This window comes from Hibiscus syriacus, unplaced genomic scaffold (assembly GCF_006381635.1).
Source record: "Hibiscus syriacus cultivar Baekdansim isolate YM2019G1 unplaced genomic scaffold, ASM638163v2 tig00013386_pilon, whole genome shotgun sequence".
In the NCBI taxonomy this organism is placed as follows: Eukaryota; Viridiplantae; Streptophyta; class Magnoliopsida; order Malvales; family Malvaceae; genus Hibiscus; species Hibiscus syriacus.
In genome coordinates this window covers 536,632-554,450 of record NW_024062302.1, presented here as the reverse complement: position 1 = coordinate 554,450, position 17,819 = coordinate 536,632, and the positions used below count along the sequence as shown (strand labels likewise).

At 33.8% G+C, this 17,819-nt stretch overlaps 3 protein-coding genes across 4 annotated transcripts; 1 reads left to right on the top strand and 2 right to left on the bottom strand.

Moving 5' to 3' along the window:
- Positions 1 to 751: 751 nt before the first annotated feature.
- LOC120206180 (glutaredoxin-C11-like) lies at positions 752 to 1,156 on the bottom strand. The gene has a single exon (XM_039205900.1). The coding sequence runs from the start codon at positions 1,110 to 1,112 to the stop codon at positions 804 to 806; it is 309 nt and encodes a 102-aa protein (XP_039061831.1). The 5' UTR covers positions 1,113 to 1,156; the 3' UTR covers positions 752 to 803.
- Positions 1,157 to 5,024: 3,868 nt separating this feature from the next.
- On the top strand, positions 5,025 to 5,485 carry LOC120206181 (monothiol glutaredoxin-S6-like). The gene has a single exon (XM_039205901.1). It carries the CDS (start codon positions 5,057 to 5,059, stop codon positions 5,366 to 5,368), a length of 312 nt encoding a protein of 103 aa, XP_039061832.1. The 5' UTR covers positions 5,025 to 5,056; the 3' UTR covers positions 5,369 to 5,485.
- A 3,968-nt stretch (positions 5,486 to 9,453) lies between these two features.
- Positions 9,454 to 12,354, bottom strand: LOC120206224 (BTB/POZ domain-containing protein At1g03010-like). 2 transcript variants are annotated; one of them, XM_039205941.1, is made up of 5 exons: positions 12,304 to 12,354; positions 12,102 to 12,264; positions 11,641 to 11,707; positions 10,255 to 11,454; positions 9,455 to 10,161 (listed from the first exon to the last, which is right to left on the bottom strand). In XM_039205941.1, exons 2-5 carry the CDS (start codon positions 12,194 to 12,196, stop codon positions 9,619 to 9,621), a joined length of 1,905 nt encoding a protein of 634 aa, XP_039061872.1. In that variant the 5' UTR covers positions 12,197 to 12,264; positions 12,304 to 12,354; the 3' UTR covers positions 9,455 to 9,618. The 2 variants fall into 2 exon arrangements, with proteins under 2 accessions (XP_039061873.1, XP_039061872.1); XM_039205942.1 differs by lacking the exons at positions 12,102 to 12,264; positions 12,304 to 12,354 and adding an exon at positions 11,796 to 11,836 and having other exon boundaries at positions 9,454 to 10,161.
- Positions 12,355 to 17,819: the final 5,465 nt, after the last annotated feature.

Here is a 17,819-nt window from a genome sequence, read left to right as displayed (position 1 = left end):
ACAACTTTGATGTAAACTCCTTAAAAATTAGTTCACACCTTCAAATAAAAAAGCACAGAAAATTCTGTAATACCCTCAAAAGTTTCATCAGCATGATGTTGCTTTTGCAAGTATAGTCAAATTCATGAATCATGACAGAAGGCATAATTTTTTAAATGGACCAATATGATTCTTCATTACCAGAAACAACAACAGTTAAACGCATTTCTGCTTCGTGAAAACTTTATTCTATTCTTGAGTGGGATCGAGCCTACGTTTTATTTAAGGCCATGCATTTATGTCTGTTTCCGATAGGAAAGAATCCTACAAAGTCACATTCTCTATTGCTTATCATCAGTCTTTGTTTCCTTGTATGTTTTCATATCAGATCCAGAAATATTTTCTTAGGATAGACATACATATATTAATAACATAAAATTTATCACCAACAATCAGTTGGCCTATTAGGATGAGACATTAAATTCCTTAATTAAGGTTAGGATTCAAATCTTGGCATTTGCAAATGGAACAAATTTGGTTGTACTTAATTTTATTAGTCGATTTATTGATGATGGAAGAAATTTTAAATTTCAGACAAGAACAATCAGTGAAATAATTAACTAATAGTAGAATTTCATATTTTCATTTATCCAGCTTGATCAATTCGATCAGTCGATCTATTCTCGAGTGCGTGGTTATTGCTAGAACCAGATATTGCATGGTTCATATCGATCTATTCTCGGGATGCAAAGATGAATGGTTAACTGCCAACGAAATGGGAAATTAAGTTGTTTCCTTTTTATTTTATTTATACATGGTTATTGCTAGAACCAGATGGCCTTTGCATCTTTGAGCATTTGTTTCAGTGACCCGTCTACATGAAGGGATATGACATCTTTTGCTGAGCCTACGAATCTTCCACCAATGAACACCGCCGGGACGGAGGGATCGCACCCTAGTCCTCGTAGAGCCCGCTCCATGTCTCGACCATTAGGATCGTGGTCGAGCTCATGGATGGCCGGGCTAGCACCGAGCTCATAAAATAGTGTCTTGATGCTATAACACATGTAACATGAGCTCTTTGTGAAGATCACAGCTGCCTTCTTCGATGCCAAATCTCTTACCTTGTCCATTACCACAAGAAGATTAATGCAGCTAATAAGCAGCAAAAGAAGCTGACTACTGAAAAAAGATGGAACGGGCAAATAAGTGAGCAGACTTAGCTCTGGTGGAGTTTGAGATTGCATCAGCTCGTATTTATAAGGCGCGGGGAGAGAAAGTTGGATGTTCCATTAATTGTTTAATGCAAACAAAATAAAAAATCAAAGTAAAAGTAGCATAAAAAGGAAGGAAGTTCCTTAATAAATAAGATTTTATATGACAGTGACGGCACTGTACGTGTTATACAAACATGTTGAAATCAGTAATCATATTGCTAAATAAATCAAATTTCCCAGATTGTCAGTACGTCTAAATTGTGTTTGGAATATATATATAATCAATAAACTAATCTTTTTTGGCACTGTTGAGTAGCAATATCAAGAGTAATGAATATTACAAAAATGATTCTAAATGCAACGAGGGAGACAAGAATAATGACACTTTAATCGTATCAAATGATAATATATTAGTAGATTGATTGTTTTTCTCACTCTAGTCAATTCAGAATGCCAATAATCTGGAATGGAAATAACTACTTTTTCCTCTTGAGTCTGAGATATAATTGATTTTATCTACAATTTGTTTAATGAGCACGACGATAATGCAGATGATAACTGAGAAAAAGGTTCTTACCAGGGTTGGATAAGGGGCCGGGGCCGGGGCAGTAGTCCAAAGAAAATTTTAAATTATCGTATAATTTAGATAATTTTTTATATCTTCTATCGATGATTTATTTCCATCCCTAAAATTTTATAAATTTAACCCCTAATATTAAATTTTGTGTCGATTCTTGATTCTTATCCCACCATCAAAATGTCATTCCCCTGCAAAGTAGTCTTGCTTTCGTGGATTATGGCCATTGATGAACTAACAAGAGCATGACAGATTTTTGAACTGCCATCCTTTTGAGTTTCATGGTACCTTTTTTTGGTAGCTTATCGTGGCGAAATTGGTTTTTGCTGATGTGGGATAGATAAGAGTATCCAATTCGTTGCCACTTTCATGCATCGGTCCCCTTCGATCCTCGTTTCAAAATTCATGTTATATAAAAATATGTATCCGTGTGTGCGTAAAAACAGAAAGATTTGAAGAGGACAAGGGATTTGACGAAAGCAAAATGTCATGAACAAAGTAGCAAATACCCATGCTTCATCACAAAAGTGATGGCTCATAGTCATACATCTCTCTCTATGCGTGAACACATCTAAAATTTAACGGAATGGTATTTAGGAACGAACACAAAATTTTGCGTTAGAGAGACGGGGTTATAAAATTTTAGGAGAACGAAAAGAAATTATCAAAAAGAATATATAAAAATTCAAAAATTTTAAAGGAGGAATCGCTCTACCTGATCACCTGGTCTATTTTGCCAGTTGTGAGTGGGGAGGGGAGAATATTTTGAGGCTTATCCATGCCTAATAAATTGGAGGGATAAGTAGAATTGTCTGCAAAGATAGCAAAGGCCAAATACTATAGCAACACTTGGAATGAAAAAGGCAAAGAGAACAAAATACAAGACAATCTAAGCTACCTACTTGGCCCCTACATGACCATCCGAATCTCCATTTTGGCTTTAAAGAGTAGTGCAGTATGAGTAGGTGCATCTTCTTCCACCGTTTATTCTACGTCGTCTCTTTAGCTTTTACCAGGAATCCTCGAGTTTCAGACTGCACGTGACACGGTCTCCTCGCCCACTTCAAGCTCCTATTCTTGCACTAGGCATCCATCCAACCCGGGATGGACCGAGGAGTTGTCGGGCGGTCCTTTTCTAAAATTTTTAAATTTTCATGTATTTTTAATTGATAATACATTTTCGTCTCTTAAATTTTATAAGTTCATCTCTAACCTAAAATCATACACCCATCCCTCCATCTATTCCTACAACAGATTTTCATCACTAACATTCCTTTTTAAAATTAAAACTTCAACATATATATTCATTAGGATTTGGTTTATCCACATGATTTAAATAAGATTTCAAGTTCTAATCTCACACTACATAAATTTTGAGTAAATTCTATTCTAATATATTTTAATTTTTAATATGATTATATATATAGTAATATTATCCTCGAATTACGAGTAACAAAAACTCTACGACGAAGTTACTCATATACTTTAAGAGCCGCCTACGTTTCACAATTGTTAACCAGCCTTCCTCTTCAAAAGATCTTGGTGAGTATAGCCATGACCATTTAAGAGAAGAACAAAAGAAAACTCAAATGAATGAAATGCTGGCCCTTCGAATTCCTCGGCTCTTCAACTGAAAACCTTTGAAACGCTTCAGCAGAGGAAAGAAAAAATCACAGAATCGAACATTTGCAAAAAACGGCCGCCCCCTAAGACGGAGCCATCCATCTTCTCTGTTTGGTCGCATGAGCTTCAGCTGCTCCTGGAATCTCTTCCACCCAGTACCCGTCCAAACCATCCCAACTCCGATCAGTAGCCACCAGGTGAGCCACCATGTTTTTCCGCCTTGTACATAATGAAACTCACATGTATGGAAGTCTAAAGCTCTCCTTTTCACTTCGCATGTCAACGCATTGATCACCGAGAGATCAATCGCCGGAGAGAGGATGCGTTCAATGACTGATTTACTATCCCCTTCAACGATGATCCTTTCGAAACCCATCTCCTTCGCGAAATCAATTGTTTGCACAGCAGCCAAATCTTTTTTTTATTTTATCAAACGTGAATATTTAACATATATCTAATGAATAAGTTGATTAATTTAAATTTAGATAATAATATTTAAATCTAATGTAAATATATAAATTTTAAACTTTCATATAGATTTTATTTAGCATTACGTTTAAAAGGTACTTTTGAAGTCAAAATCACTTATCAATGCAAAACAAAAAACGTTTATCCTACGTTTTACATTTTCGTTTCTTTGAGCATAAAATGATTGGTTCGATTATTAAAATCAAATTAATTAAAGTTTTAAGATATTTAATTATTAAATAAATTAAAATATTTATAAAAATAATTAACGAAACTAGATTATTTTTTGAATGAATTGAAATTTGTTAGCTGTTTTGATTGAATTTTATGGAGACACTTGTATTGATACATAGGGAGAGTTTTAAATCGAATTTAATAAACAATTTTATCTTGAGTATGGCGAAGAATCTAAGTTGAGACATCTAAAACACGATGGAACCGTTTGAGGGTATGCGCAGGAATTATAATGAGTTGATACTATATGTCTCGTATATGAGCGAAGGAGATGCACTCTTTTATCTTCTTAGATTGACCGAGGCCATGGGCCAAACAAGAGTTGTAACAAGGAATGATCGAGAGTCTTTCAAAAGTTATAGATATTTCCAAGTCGTTAACTGAAATTGGTAAAAACAAGTCTTTCAAACCTCGAGGAAAGGGCAATGGCGGGGGACGATGAGAAGCAGTTGAGTGATGGCAAAACAAGCTTTTCGAGTGACAGTGAAAAGTCTTCGAATGATAATGATAGTGGGAAGTTGTGGAGGAAGAATGATAAGGCCAAGTCCAACCAATGGAAAAGGAATGCAGAGAGTAATTCATTGTAGTGTTACTTTTGTGATGGTTCACATGAAACGTTATCATCTTTCCAAAAGACATGTATGATATGATATGATGTTCAACGTCATGACTTTTAAATTTTAGATTTTTTTATTCCTTTTCGATACGAGATTAATGTCCTAACATCTCCGAGATTAATTGTATCAATTAGGACAAAATCGATTCTAAGATATTAATTCCTCCACAAAACAGTAATATCCCATTATCTTCTTGTGTTTTCTTTAATTGTTACTGCTAACAGTCTTTTTGCGGTCACCTCTTTTTTCTTTTACAATTTCATTTTACTCAAAATCATTAACTTCTCTCTTTCTTTTTTCTAGCATTTAAAACTACTTTCTTTTCCCAGCAGCATCAAACAATGGAAGTGGTTACAAGGATGATTGCGGACATGCCAGTGGTGATCTTCAGCCGGACAACATGCTGCATGAGCCATACCATCAAGACTCTGATCAGTGGGTTCGGGGCGAATCCGATGGTTTACGAGCTCGACGATTTCCAAGATGGGCAACAAGTTGAAAGGGCACTGCAGCAGATGGGATGCTGGTCGAGTGTGCCGGCAGTTTTCATAGGGCAGCAACTCATTGGAGGTCCTAACCAAATGATCATGACCCTGCAAGTGAAGAACCAGCTTATCCCATTACTCATAAGGGCCGGAGCCATATGGATTTGACAGACGCTACCACCATGCACACATGCCTAACTTTCTGTAAACAAAAAATAATTGATGCGGCTTTCTCTGTATTTCTCTTTGGGTATATACAATGATATTTTTGCAGAGCATATCCTTGTACACTATTTTCGGGGCTGACCAGGGTCATATATAGTGTTATCCCTTGTCTATGCTAAATAAAGGTATATCTGCAACTGCATGGCATTTAGTGGCTTGAACCTTGGTGTTGGCATTAAAGTTTGTTCGTGGAATCAAGTAATGCGTGAGCTACGTTTCCAACGTTGCGATACAGTTCGGTTCTTATGTTTAAGTAAAGATTTGCCGATCTAATCTTATCAATTACAAACAATAAATTAAAGAGTAAAGTACAAAAATGACCCCCCAACTATAGGACGTTTTTGTTTAGTCCCCAAACAATTAAAAGTTATAAAATAATCATCTGACTATTCATATGTTCTAACCTCGTCATTTTTTGTTAAAAAATTGATAACATTCTCGGTTGGATATTAACATTTGGTTGAGATATGATAATCGTTTGAGATTTTGAGATAAAATTTTATCCTATCAGAGTCAGCAGGTTAACATCTAGATCAAAATGCCTATATATTTAGGGTCAGCGGATATTTTTCATCCACAAAATAGTAATATATAAGTCAGCTGGGTTTTTTAAGGTTAAGTTAGGGTTGGGTCAGATTTAGGGTGAAAAATATCCGATCAGAATAGATCTAAAAAATATAATTTTACCTTATATATTTAGGGATAATTACAATAATATCTCTCTATATATTATTTTCTTTCAATTAAATCCCTATTTTTATTGATTAAAAATAATATTTTAATAAACATATTATTTTAGGTTGACTTGGGTTAGATTCGAATTTTATCACAAAAAATCGGTTAGATTTGAGTCGGGTAAAAGGTGCATAACTCCCCAAACCAAAAGATTCAGGAAAGATAAATACATGTTGTTCCGCGTGACACGTCGATCGAATTGACAAACCAGGACAATGGCTTGGCTTCTTGGATAGACACCTGTAGGACTTCATGAAATCAGATTAGAGATTGAAGTGAGAAAAACATGGAATAACACGTGATCGGATAAAAGATTAATACCACATTTAGAGTCCCCTATCTCTGTGTCCAAAAATTAATGGAGAGGATCGTGTGAGATGAATTCTTTTTTTTCCTTTTCATATCTTGGTCTGAAGAATAATTTATCTCAAGCTTGGATAAGGAGAAGGGCAAACAAGGAAGAGCAATTTGTCATATGTTGGAAAAAATTTGATAATTTTAGAGATTTGAATGAGAAATTGATCTAAACGTTGTTAAGGAAAATGTGAAACTAATTACTGGTTTGTAAATGTGCAGACATACACGATGTGAGTAACGTGAATGTCTAAACCAGTCTAACTCTTTGTGGACTTACGGATATTTTAACCCAAATGTGAGATATTTTCCTCAAATAGAAATATCTTTTTCAAAATTTGTTTTGGAATTAAAAGAATAAATATTAAAAGGTTCTTTTAATCAAAACAATAATTTTAGAAATTGCTTAATTGTTTGATTCTCATTAATGTTTCATTAGGTCAAAATTTTCCAATTATTCAAAATGTGAACTCTATATAAATGTCGTGTTAACCTACTAGGTTAAAGACAATTCAAAAAACAACTCAAAAACCAAATCAATGAACCATTTTCTCTAGTTTTTGGTAATAGACAAAAACAAGGAATAGTTCATGATCTCAGCAGTGTGTTACTATGCGCTGATCATCTCGTTATTGTATCCTGAGAGACAGACAACCAAAGATCTCAAGCATCAAGAAGTGACCGAAAATTTATCTTAAGGAAACTGCGTAGTTGCAGGCCTCAACTCGATTCCAATCGTTGATTCTATACTCCTTTTGATTATTAAATAGAATATTTTTCTATATTATTAATCGTTTTTTTATTCTTATTTCATGTACACGAATTTTACGACGAGATCCTACCGAGGTGTTGATCGTCTTTTGCCGCAATTTGTTGAATCACCATGGAAAGAATTTACGAATATGTTTCTTGGTTTTGTTGCTACATATCAATTATTTGGTATTGCATGCGTTGAAGGTGACATGACACCTTGTTACAAATTAATGTAATTTATTTATTTATTTTTAATTATTATTTTGTTGTATCGTCTCAGATTGTTATACCTATAACATCATATTGTTTTGAATAAATTAACTTTATTTTTTTTTTGGCTTAAGAGCTACTTTTGTCGATTTAGTAGATTCAATTTACCATTTTTATCCTTAGGATTTTTTCACATCAATTTAGTCTTAAAAATTATTTAGGTGCATCATTTTAGCCCTCAAAGTCTATTTTGACAAATAGAATTGTTAATCTTTTGTGCTTATCGACGTCAGCAATTTCCACATAAGATAATATTACTAACGTGCCTTGATGATGACGACGTGACATTTATTAAAAGAATAATAAAATATTTATTAAATACAACGGTTAGAAAAAAATCCCTAAAAATTTGACATAATTAATCTCTTAATTTCATTAAAATAAATAATAAAAATTTGAAGATTTTTTTTAATTATTGTGTTTAGTAAATATTTTAGCCTAATCCCTTAATTTATAGATGCATAAGATTCACGGTTTTGTTAGTCAAAATGATCAACGAACTTCGAGGCCTAAGATATATTACTAAACAACTCCAAAGACTAAATTGAGGAAAAAACCATAAAGGTGAAAATAATAAATTGGATATATTACATGGACAAAATTCCTTAAACCTAATTTTTTTTAGTAATTTTGGAGTGCTAAGCTTTTAGCATAAGAGAACCCTAAACACCGATTGATTTGCCACTTAACGATTTCTATCGTTGCATTACTTTTTATTGCACATACATTCTCTCTGCAGTAAATCGACTAATCATTTAATGATATATGTCAAGGGTTTGTCTTCATTTGCATCGGAATCTATTTTCATTGTAGCTGTATCATCTAGACTAGAGTGCTAACCCATTGGTTCACCATGCTTTGCTTCAAGCCCGTGCCTATCGTCTCTGTCCCTTTTGGGCTACTCGAGATCTTATTAAGTTCATATAAGAAAAGGTTAAAATTACGATAAATAATTCGAACAAAGATAAAATAAAAATAGATCTTATTATATCAGTAAACGAATTATAAAAAGACAGTAAACTATTGAAAGATCACGACAAAATTAAAGATTCATAGTGAAGACCAACAAAAATACAAAATAAGTGTATCTTGATTAATCAAGACGTCGTCAAATCCGACTTTAAAAAAAGAAATGAAAAGATTGGTAAAAAACAATAGAGAAAATGTGTTAATTTACATGAAATTTAATCATACATCCTAGGAAAATTAATCACATGGTGCAAAAAAAAATCGTACATGGGATGAAACATTTTGATGGCTTAACAAGCTGACCGCGTACTTTCACTCATAAACATATTTAGTCTCGTAAATGAACAGAACGAATACGAACGATGATATGTTCATGTTCGTTCGTTTAACTTTAATTAAATAAATGAATGAATACAAATAACTAAATAAATAAAATTTATTTTTCATGTTCGTTCATTAAGAAATTTAGTTTGTTCGTGTTCGTTCATTAAAATGATAAATGAACACAAATAAACGAACGTAAATGAACACAAATGAATAAACGTAAACGAACACAAACGAACGAATATAAATGAACGAACATAAAATTAATTGAGTTTATATTTGAGGAGTTTTTTTCTTTCCAAATAATTTTAGGATTTATATTTTCTTTAATTGATTTGAGTATTTTTTGTATTTGAGTTTAAATTAATTGAGTATGAAAATATTAATGGGTTTAAGGTTAAAATTTATTAAGTCTTAATATTTCAAACGTGTCTCGAGAACATAAACGAACATAAACTAACAAACATAAATGAACGAACATAGACGAACGGATTACAGAACATTCACAAATGTTTGTTTATTTATTAAACTTTTCGTCAAACGGTTGGTCAAGAATTCACTCAACTTTCAGTTCGTTTACCTTTCTACTCTTGTAGTCGCACATTCGCCAAATAGCTGGCCGTTGAAGAAAATATTTTTACTGTGTGCTTCACATTCCCTGGAGACTGTTTTCAAAATGTCATGGAAATGATTTCAATGAACAAATCAACCCCAGAATCTATCACTCAAATCTCACACTGCACATAATTTCTGTATACTCTGTCAGTTATCCGTACCTTTTCCAATAGTCATGATTCTGAGTAACGCCGTCGCCTACGGGACGAGAATCGAGATTCCGAATTCGCTTTACTCCCAGCAGGCTTCAGATTGTTGATCCTGAACAAGGAATGAAGCTTTCTTAGCTTCTTGGTGAGTGATTTGAGTAGCTTGTTAGCGGGATGGGGTCTAACAAACTCTTGTTTCATCGACACGTGATCTTTTTCCAGGTCGGTTAGCCGCATTCTCATTCTCGTGACTTCGAGTTTCAGCTCTCGGTTCTCTCGTCTCACCGATGCATAGTTGTCTCTCGGCGAGATGGCTCCGCTTCCTACACCGCTGCTCGAACGTTGAGGGAAATGACCATTGGTAGATCCGAAGAAGAACTGATTGTGGCCGCCTCCACTCATTGCATTCCGAAGCCTGATTTGTTCGAAATATAACACTTGGACAGCCATTTGCACCGGTAACCTTTCGTTCTGCGCCGCATGGCTACAGGCTTCTTGAGATAGTTTCTGACAGTCTATGGTTTTGCATAGTCTATAGCGTTCGGAATCCTTTATGTTTGGATGAACCTGTAAATGGAATTAAGCAGAAAACCATTCTAAGAGCCCGCAAATGAAATTATGAAAATGGAACTACTTAGTGCTTTATTGTGAGAACCTCACTTTTAGGAATATATCGACGGCGTTGTATAATCCATCGCTAACAACACGAGCATGGTCTGGAAGCGACTCTGCAAGTGCTATGAATTTTGATGGCAATAAGTTTGGGTCTAGTGCGACTTCTGCGAGATAAGTGTCGAATAACTTGGATACTTTGAGGATTGAACTTTGTTTGGGAGATCTTTGGCTGTCAAAATCATATGCCATGTCACTTTCATCTCTCAAGGGATTATCCTCCTCCTCATCATCATCATCCAAGTTCAAAAAGATGGAGAAGATCCTTAGGATCAACTCTGTATCATAGGCGGCCGTATGATTGTTTCCGTGCATATTGGCCGGTATTAGGATGTCTTCGAGAATTGCCTGGTCGAGTTGCAGACCGATCCGCCTCTCTAAATCAGATTTGCAAGAAGTGGATGCTGATGAGGCTATTGCAGTTTTCAACAAACTAGAGAGAAATGCAGTGGGAACAAGACTCCTCCTTGATTGAGTTGGTAGCAAGCTAACAATGACTTCGACGATTGCCCTTTGTTTCTTTTGCAGCTCGAAATCCAACAGGATTCCTTTTACCAAGTGAGGGTCCCTGACAACCAAATCTTGAACTGAATCCCGAGCATAATTTATCAAAATTTTTATGATCAGATCATGGTTTAGACCCTTTGACTTCACTGCTAATAACACTCGTTGGAAGAAATCTAGACTGAGAACCACCAGAGACCTTCCCCACCAATCCGATGGCGTTTCTGGTGCCATGTTCTGCATAGCTTTCGATGGAAAATTGTGATCAAGTTTCATTAAGCCAGAAGTGAGCTGTTCTTTGCAGGCGTTATTGGCAATTGCACTGATAAGCCTGTTAACAAGGCCGATCTCTTCGGATACAGGCAAGAGACTTTTACAACGGTGAAGAACCGATATCGAGCTCGATATGTTCGGGATTACCATGTCCTTCAGATAAGCTTCAGTGCGAACTTCCAGGTTCTTCTCTGCAACCTCTTCTGTCATTTCCAGGAAATGTGATGCACATTGTAACATTGCAACATTTGATAATGTGATCTCAACATTTATCCCATAGCAGAACTTGGCAGCTAGCTCAAATGCCTCTGCTCCACCTGGAATAGAATTGAGATTCAAGCGCGAAATCCTCCCATCCTTTGCGTCAATCAACGCCTTCCCGATTCTTCCACTCCGAGAAACGAGGGGGAACTGAAAAGAAAATTTGCAACTGCATGAGTAAAGCTTCTATTATAATGGTGCAACCAGTTTGTAGGCCTATATGCTTCATAGTTCCATTTTCACTATTAAATCTGTATGATGTTGCAACTTGTGAGTGTTCTTATAGGCACCGTGATAACTAAACATTTGCCGCTAAAAGATGCCGAAACCGATTACCTTGTGAAGTGCAAAGCTTGATGCTCCGACCTCGACGATAAGATCACTCGAAACATCAGAAATAGGCCTGCAAGATAGAAACTATATTAAATTCAGCTGCATAGTGACAGAATCCTAACTGGTAAAGGAAAAAACAGAGATGAATTCATTTCTACATGCTTGTTAGAGCCAATAATTTAGATAGCAAATTGTTCCTTCTGTCGTAAACCCGCATTCCAATGCTTTAACCCATAAATTCGCCCCCACTGGGTTGGTTAAAAGTTGGGTTACATTCAATGGACATCTCACTCAACCTATTATAATTATAGCTTGAGTGTTGTTTCAAAGATCTGGGTAAGAATTAGGGCTCACATTTTATGTTATATATTGTCCAGAATAGAAATAAACCACGATTATCTTGTTATGTAGGTCTGAAAACAGAGCTATTTAGAGTCACAAACAGCAAGAAAGAAGAAAGTTACCATTCTGTGGCATGCCTGATACTGCTGGAATTTTGACGAAAAGACCTCTTTCCAGACATACTCGGCTTCAGTTCAGCAACAGTAACAACACCCATTTTCTTCTCACAAACAAACCAGACAAAAATCCCAGATTTCAGCCCCCACCAAGTTGTTTTTTAGTACAGCATTTTAGCAGCCCCAGATGCTTCTCTTTGTCAGTTCTATGGTTTCATATTCTCCTGAGGCAGGAGTGAGGTAAAAGTAACATGAACTCGTCCGGATTAAAGGGCATTTGATGATAAATCTTTGAAAATAATATTATGTGCTTTTAATGAGTGCTTATAATAATGCTTAATCGAAAGTCAAGAACGTGTTCGAGTGAGCTTCTCACTTTTCGGTGGAAGGTGGTGAGTGAGAGCATGGCCTTTATGACATGGTTTTTCTTTCTTCTTGTTTAATTTGCAGGATTCCTGTAGGGTTTGCCTTGCTTTTAGGGGAGGTAATCATTGCTTCATTAAAAAAACCTTGCTTAATTCAACTCTAATACATCACTCAACAATATCATTTTATATTTCTGCATATTTTATGTACATTATATATACACACACATATTTTAAAATATTTTTAATTTTAAGTGGCGATAAATAAAAAATATATTTTTACATTAAAATAAAAAGATATATAAATAATATTGTATAATATTTTTCAGTTATATTATTTGGCTTGGTGCATAAGGTGCTTCATTTTTACTAGAAGTTCCAGGATCAATTCCCTCGATTGAAATATTTTCTTTGTTTCTGTCCTCAACAAGTATAGGTTATATAAAATTTGTTATAATTTATAGCAAGAGTTGTAGAGTGGCGTAGGGATGTCTCTCTCTCCTTCAATACGCAAGTAAGTTCGAATCTAGTCGGCTACATCTTCAATTAATTTTCATTAATGAGGTGTGATATCATCGTAAATTTGGATGAGAAATAAATCAATTACAATTAATAAAGCACTCTTTAGTTATATGATGAAAAGCGCATGTTTAATTAGATATTAAATTTATTTAATTTAATTAAAATAAAATATAAAATTATACTAATTTTTTTAATTGTCACGTTATTAATTTATTTTAATTTAGATTAATGGTTTGATTGAAGCATTTAAATAGTTTGGTGATCTAATTGATTAAATCGAATCATTGATAATCAAAGTAAAATGGAATAATAGTTAAGTAGTCATCCGTGTAGTTTACCCTACTTAATATATTAATGGAAATGTTTTATTATCTTATTTGAGTTATTTTGGCAGGAATATAAAATTATAATGTTTGATTCAATAAATATAAGATAATAAAAATATATGCTTTACCAAATTGTCATTGAGATATATTTTTTTAACAAATTGATTCTCAATATTAAAATCAAAATATTTATATGAAAGTTTATAGAAAAATATATTTACATCAATATAATTATGTACACAAATAATTTAATATATATTCTTTATTTTTAGTTATTTATTTCTTTGAAAATATAAAGATATTTACATCAATATAATTATGTGTTTATTTTTAGGTACCAAGATATTGGGGGATGTACATACTTACACCAATGTAAGTATGCGTTTATTTTAGGTAACAAGATATTTGGAGATGTGCATACTTACACTGGTGTTGTAAGTATGTGTTTATTTTTAGGTAATAAGATATTGGAATATATACATACTTATACCGGTATTTATTTCTTTAAAAATACAAAAAGATATTTACATCAATATAACTATGTGTTTATTTTTGGGTACCAAGATATTGGGATGTACATACTTATACTTGTGTAAGTATGCGTTTATTTTAGGAACCAATATATTTGAAGATGTACATGCTTACACAGGTGTAAGTATGTGTTTATTTTTAGATAATAAGATATTGAAAGATATACATACTTATACATCTATAAGTATGTGTTAATTACTATATTTTTTTTATTTATACTACATGAGTTGTACAATAAAATATCAAATCAAATTATATGACAAAATTAATATAAAATATTAAAAAATATAACTTGAAATTCTTTTATGAAAATGAATCCTAAAAAATAAACGAAATAAAACACATACCAAAAATCAAACTTGAATCAAACACAAACATAAAAACAATCAAAATAAAAAAATTGATATATTTTTATTTTTAAGTTATATGCATCATTATTTTATAATAAATATTAAAAAAACTCTAAACCATTTATACTCGTATATTTATATATAAAAAGATCCTTTTAGAATAATTATACTATTTTAGGATATTATTGTTCAAAGGAGAGAGACATGTATAATATCTAAGAAAATAAAATAATGACATCATCAGGAAAAGATCCAAAAATTGTTAACGTTGGAAGCATTTCATTACCTCTGGGAGGGAATGCTCTTGAACTAAACGTGGATATGTGATTTCGAAAAAAAATTATTCCGGTGATCTTTTCCGTGAACCTTAATAATTTTTTCACTTTAAAGTGGTAACCAAGTAATTCGGATTGGATCATTTTAGGTCAAGTTCGATGAGTATTTAATTTATTGATGGTGTATAATTATACATATACACAATGGTATTCAAAATAAATTTAATTTTAAAATAGTATACTGATTTATTAATAATATATAACATTATATATAATTAATACATCGTAAACTAATCAAATTATTAATGAGTTTGTATGACTAGTGAGTGGTATGTTTTCCTTCCCTTTTTTATGCAGGATTGCACTCAATACCCAGGACACGGGGGAATAAATAAAATGTATTAACCAGGTGCTATGTAAAAGATTAGGGAACCAAATAATTAGACGTCCACCTGAAGGAATTAATTATGAGACTTGCGTCTAGAAAGGTAGCAATGCCATACATATTAACAGGGAATATACATCATTGGTGCTCCCACTCAATATCAGTATCACGCCCTCAGTTTCTGGTTTTGTGAAATGAATTTCGGTTCAACCAATCGAGTGATCCTAGTAGTTAGAGAGAGTATTATTCTCTTAAAACATTTTGGTTTCAGACAACTACGGTTTCATGATACATACGTATTATCAATAATTAAAAATATCATAAACGCATATTATATTATAATCATTTAATATACTCAAACTATTCAAATAAATAAATATGTTTAGAGCTACCCAAGATAACACATCTAGCCAGTGTGTGTGCATACGGATGATTTTTTGTGTTTTTGTTTTGGTTCTTGTGTAAGATTACTTAATAAAAAGATACATCTAGGCTCATAACAGATAAGACACAGACTTTGAGACTTGTAGAGCAAGCAACGTCAATTTCAGAGGTATTCAAAACTTGCTCTATAATTCAAAACCTAGAATTCAAGATCTCTATAAAAGCCAAGTCCAAGTAAAAGCAATGATCATAACAGAGTACCACACAATGGTCTAATAAAAACAGAGACTGAGAATGTTCACATGCGGGACATAAAGGGAGTCCCAATGGGCCGAGGACTCAATTTGTTAGTGGCGCAGCCATGATGATACCAGCAAGATCATCCAAATTTACAATCTCCGGTCCTCAATTGGTATTGGCATTCAGGTTCACAAGGTCTCCCTGGAAATGCTTGATACTTCTGATTATTGCCGCGTTAGTTCATAGAGAGAAGTAGCTCCAACAGCAGGTTGCACACCAGTAGAGTGTACTCAACTTTAGGTGCCTGCACTGTAACATCCTAATCTAGTCCGATCCGAAATTTGAATGATTAAAATGTCACACACGACTACCAAGTGGTTAACCCAAAAATTTTATTTAAAATCAATTGTAAAATATCATCTAAAAAACATCCATCCATAGTAATATGAAATGAAAATGTAATAGTCAGAATTTACAAATATGGGAGAGCTCTCAAAATACACCCCAATAGTAATATAATATTTAAAACAAAACAGAGTTACAACTGAATACAAAGGGTCTACAAATAGTACATGTCCTGTAAATATAAATCAAGACATACTCTAAAGTCTCGGCTGATCTGTAATATCTAATGATGATAACGCTCCACGAATGATTTTCTAAGAACTTACGCAGGAAACACATTCCAAACTGTGAGCTTACGTGCTCAGTGCCATACTAATAAATGTATTGTACTAAAGGTATTCACTAAATGAGCATGCTAGTGACATAAGTATGAACACACAAGGATGGTGACATGCAAAGCTGAGGTAGGCATCATGGTGTGGCCGAGGGTTCTGCATCTCGGAGTGCACACCCCTCTAGCCTGCTTGAGATACCCTCGTGTATCTGTAGTGAGATCTAAAACTATATCATAAACGTACACCCGATCAACTTACTCCATCGAGTTTTAGGGCATCTGCGCCCAGTTAGCAATTGAAGTGCCTTAACACTAGCTGAGGTATATCTTGATATTTTAACAACAAGACGATCATCACTTGCTAAAGTAACTCGAGTTTTTCGGTTGTTTTCGAGCATCAAACAAGGTTAGTTTTATGTCATCCTATATGTTATCATTTCTAGTTGTATTGCATTTATTAATGTTCTCACTTGTAGTTTTATTTAATGGTGTTCTAGTGTTATTGTGACCCTCAAGTCTAACCCCTTAATCATTTAAGTTTCTTACCCAATCATGTATGTTGGTACCAATACTGAGCCCTTCAATATTTGTATTGATCTGTGAGTATCGATACTCACCCCTAAATATCGATACTAAATGGCTATTGAAACTAAGAAGAAAGGGTAGTATCGATGCCCTTAGTTAGAGTATCGATACTTCTTAACTGGGGTGCCGATAATATCCTGAGTATCAATACCAAATTTTGTTTCGATGTTTTAAAAAATATCTTAGTATCAATACCCTACCCTTAATGCCGATACTCCTATGAGTACTGATACAAAAAATGGTTACTGGAATCCGAAGTCTATATCAGGTATTGATACTCCACCCGTGGGCACTCTATGAACAGTGTCGATACCCGTTGAATGAGTATAGATATTCTCAGTCTAAAACTCCTTGTTTTAGGCTATTTGATGAACAATATATGTACTGTTCTTTCAGTACCTTATACTTAAGCCCAAAAATACCCTGTTTGAGAACGAAAATGACTCTTTATTTCACCCAAAACCCTATTAAGGTTCTCAGACGTTATTAAAGTCTTATATATGTTAAGAGGGGTCATAATATGTAACGCCTCAAAATACAAGTTAGGAGTCTCGGGTATATTCGACTTGGACCTTAAAATAAGTTCCTATAGCCCATGAAGAGTCTGACCCAAGTGGTTATGATTTGGGCTTTAGATGAACCCAATAAGCATTCAAAAGGGTATTTTTTTTATTCTAGACTCAAATATGGAGGGACTAGGAGATTAAATATCTCATTTTTAAAAACTAAAGTTGAATTCCCAATTAATAGGATGATATTATGTATGTTTTGTTCATATCTCTTTTTCTTCACCAAGCTTGTCTTCTTCCTCTCTTCTTCTTAATTTTATTCCCTTCCAAGTCAAGCCAAAGGTCCAAGGTTTAAAAAATTCAAGAAACCCTTGTGAATTCCAAGGTAAGAACTACAATCTTCATCTTCCAAGCTTCCATTCAAACCCACTTTTACAATATTTGACTTAGTTAACAAAAAAACGAGGGGGTTTATGGAATCCTAAGTTATAATTTGTTTTTATGGGATTTTAGTGGTAAGGAGATGTTTTTTAGCTTTTTCCTAAAGGCTTAAAATGAGTAACTCATTTTCCA

Bases quoted from the DNA above. Each gene is read 5' to 3' on its own strand.
- LOC120206180 (XM_039205900.1), bottom strand. From the start codon at position 1,112: ATGGACAAGGTAAGAGATTTGGCATCGAAGAAGGCAGCTGTGATCTTC.
- LOC120206181 (XM_039205901.1), top strand. From the start codon at position 5,057: ATGGAAGTGGTTACAAGGATGATTGCGGACATGCCAGTGGTGATCTTC.
- LOC120206224 (XM_039205941.1), bottom strand. From the start codon at position 12,196: ATGGGTGTTGTTACTGTTGCTGAACTGAAGCCGAGTATGTCTGGAAAG. The intron at 11,708-12,101 runs GTAACTTTCTTC...TCTATCTTGCAG, and splicing joins ATCAGGCATGCCACAGAATG to GCCTATTTCTGATGTTTCGA. The intron at 10,162-10,254 runs GTGAGGTTCTCA...TTCCATTTACAG, and splicing joins CCGTCGATATATTCCTAAAA to GTTCATCCAAACATAAAGGA.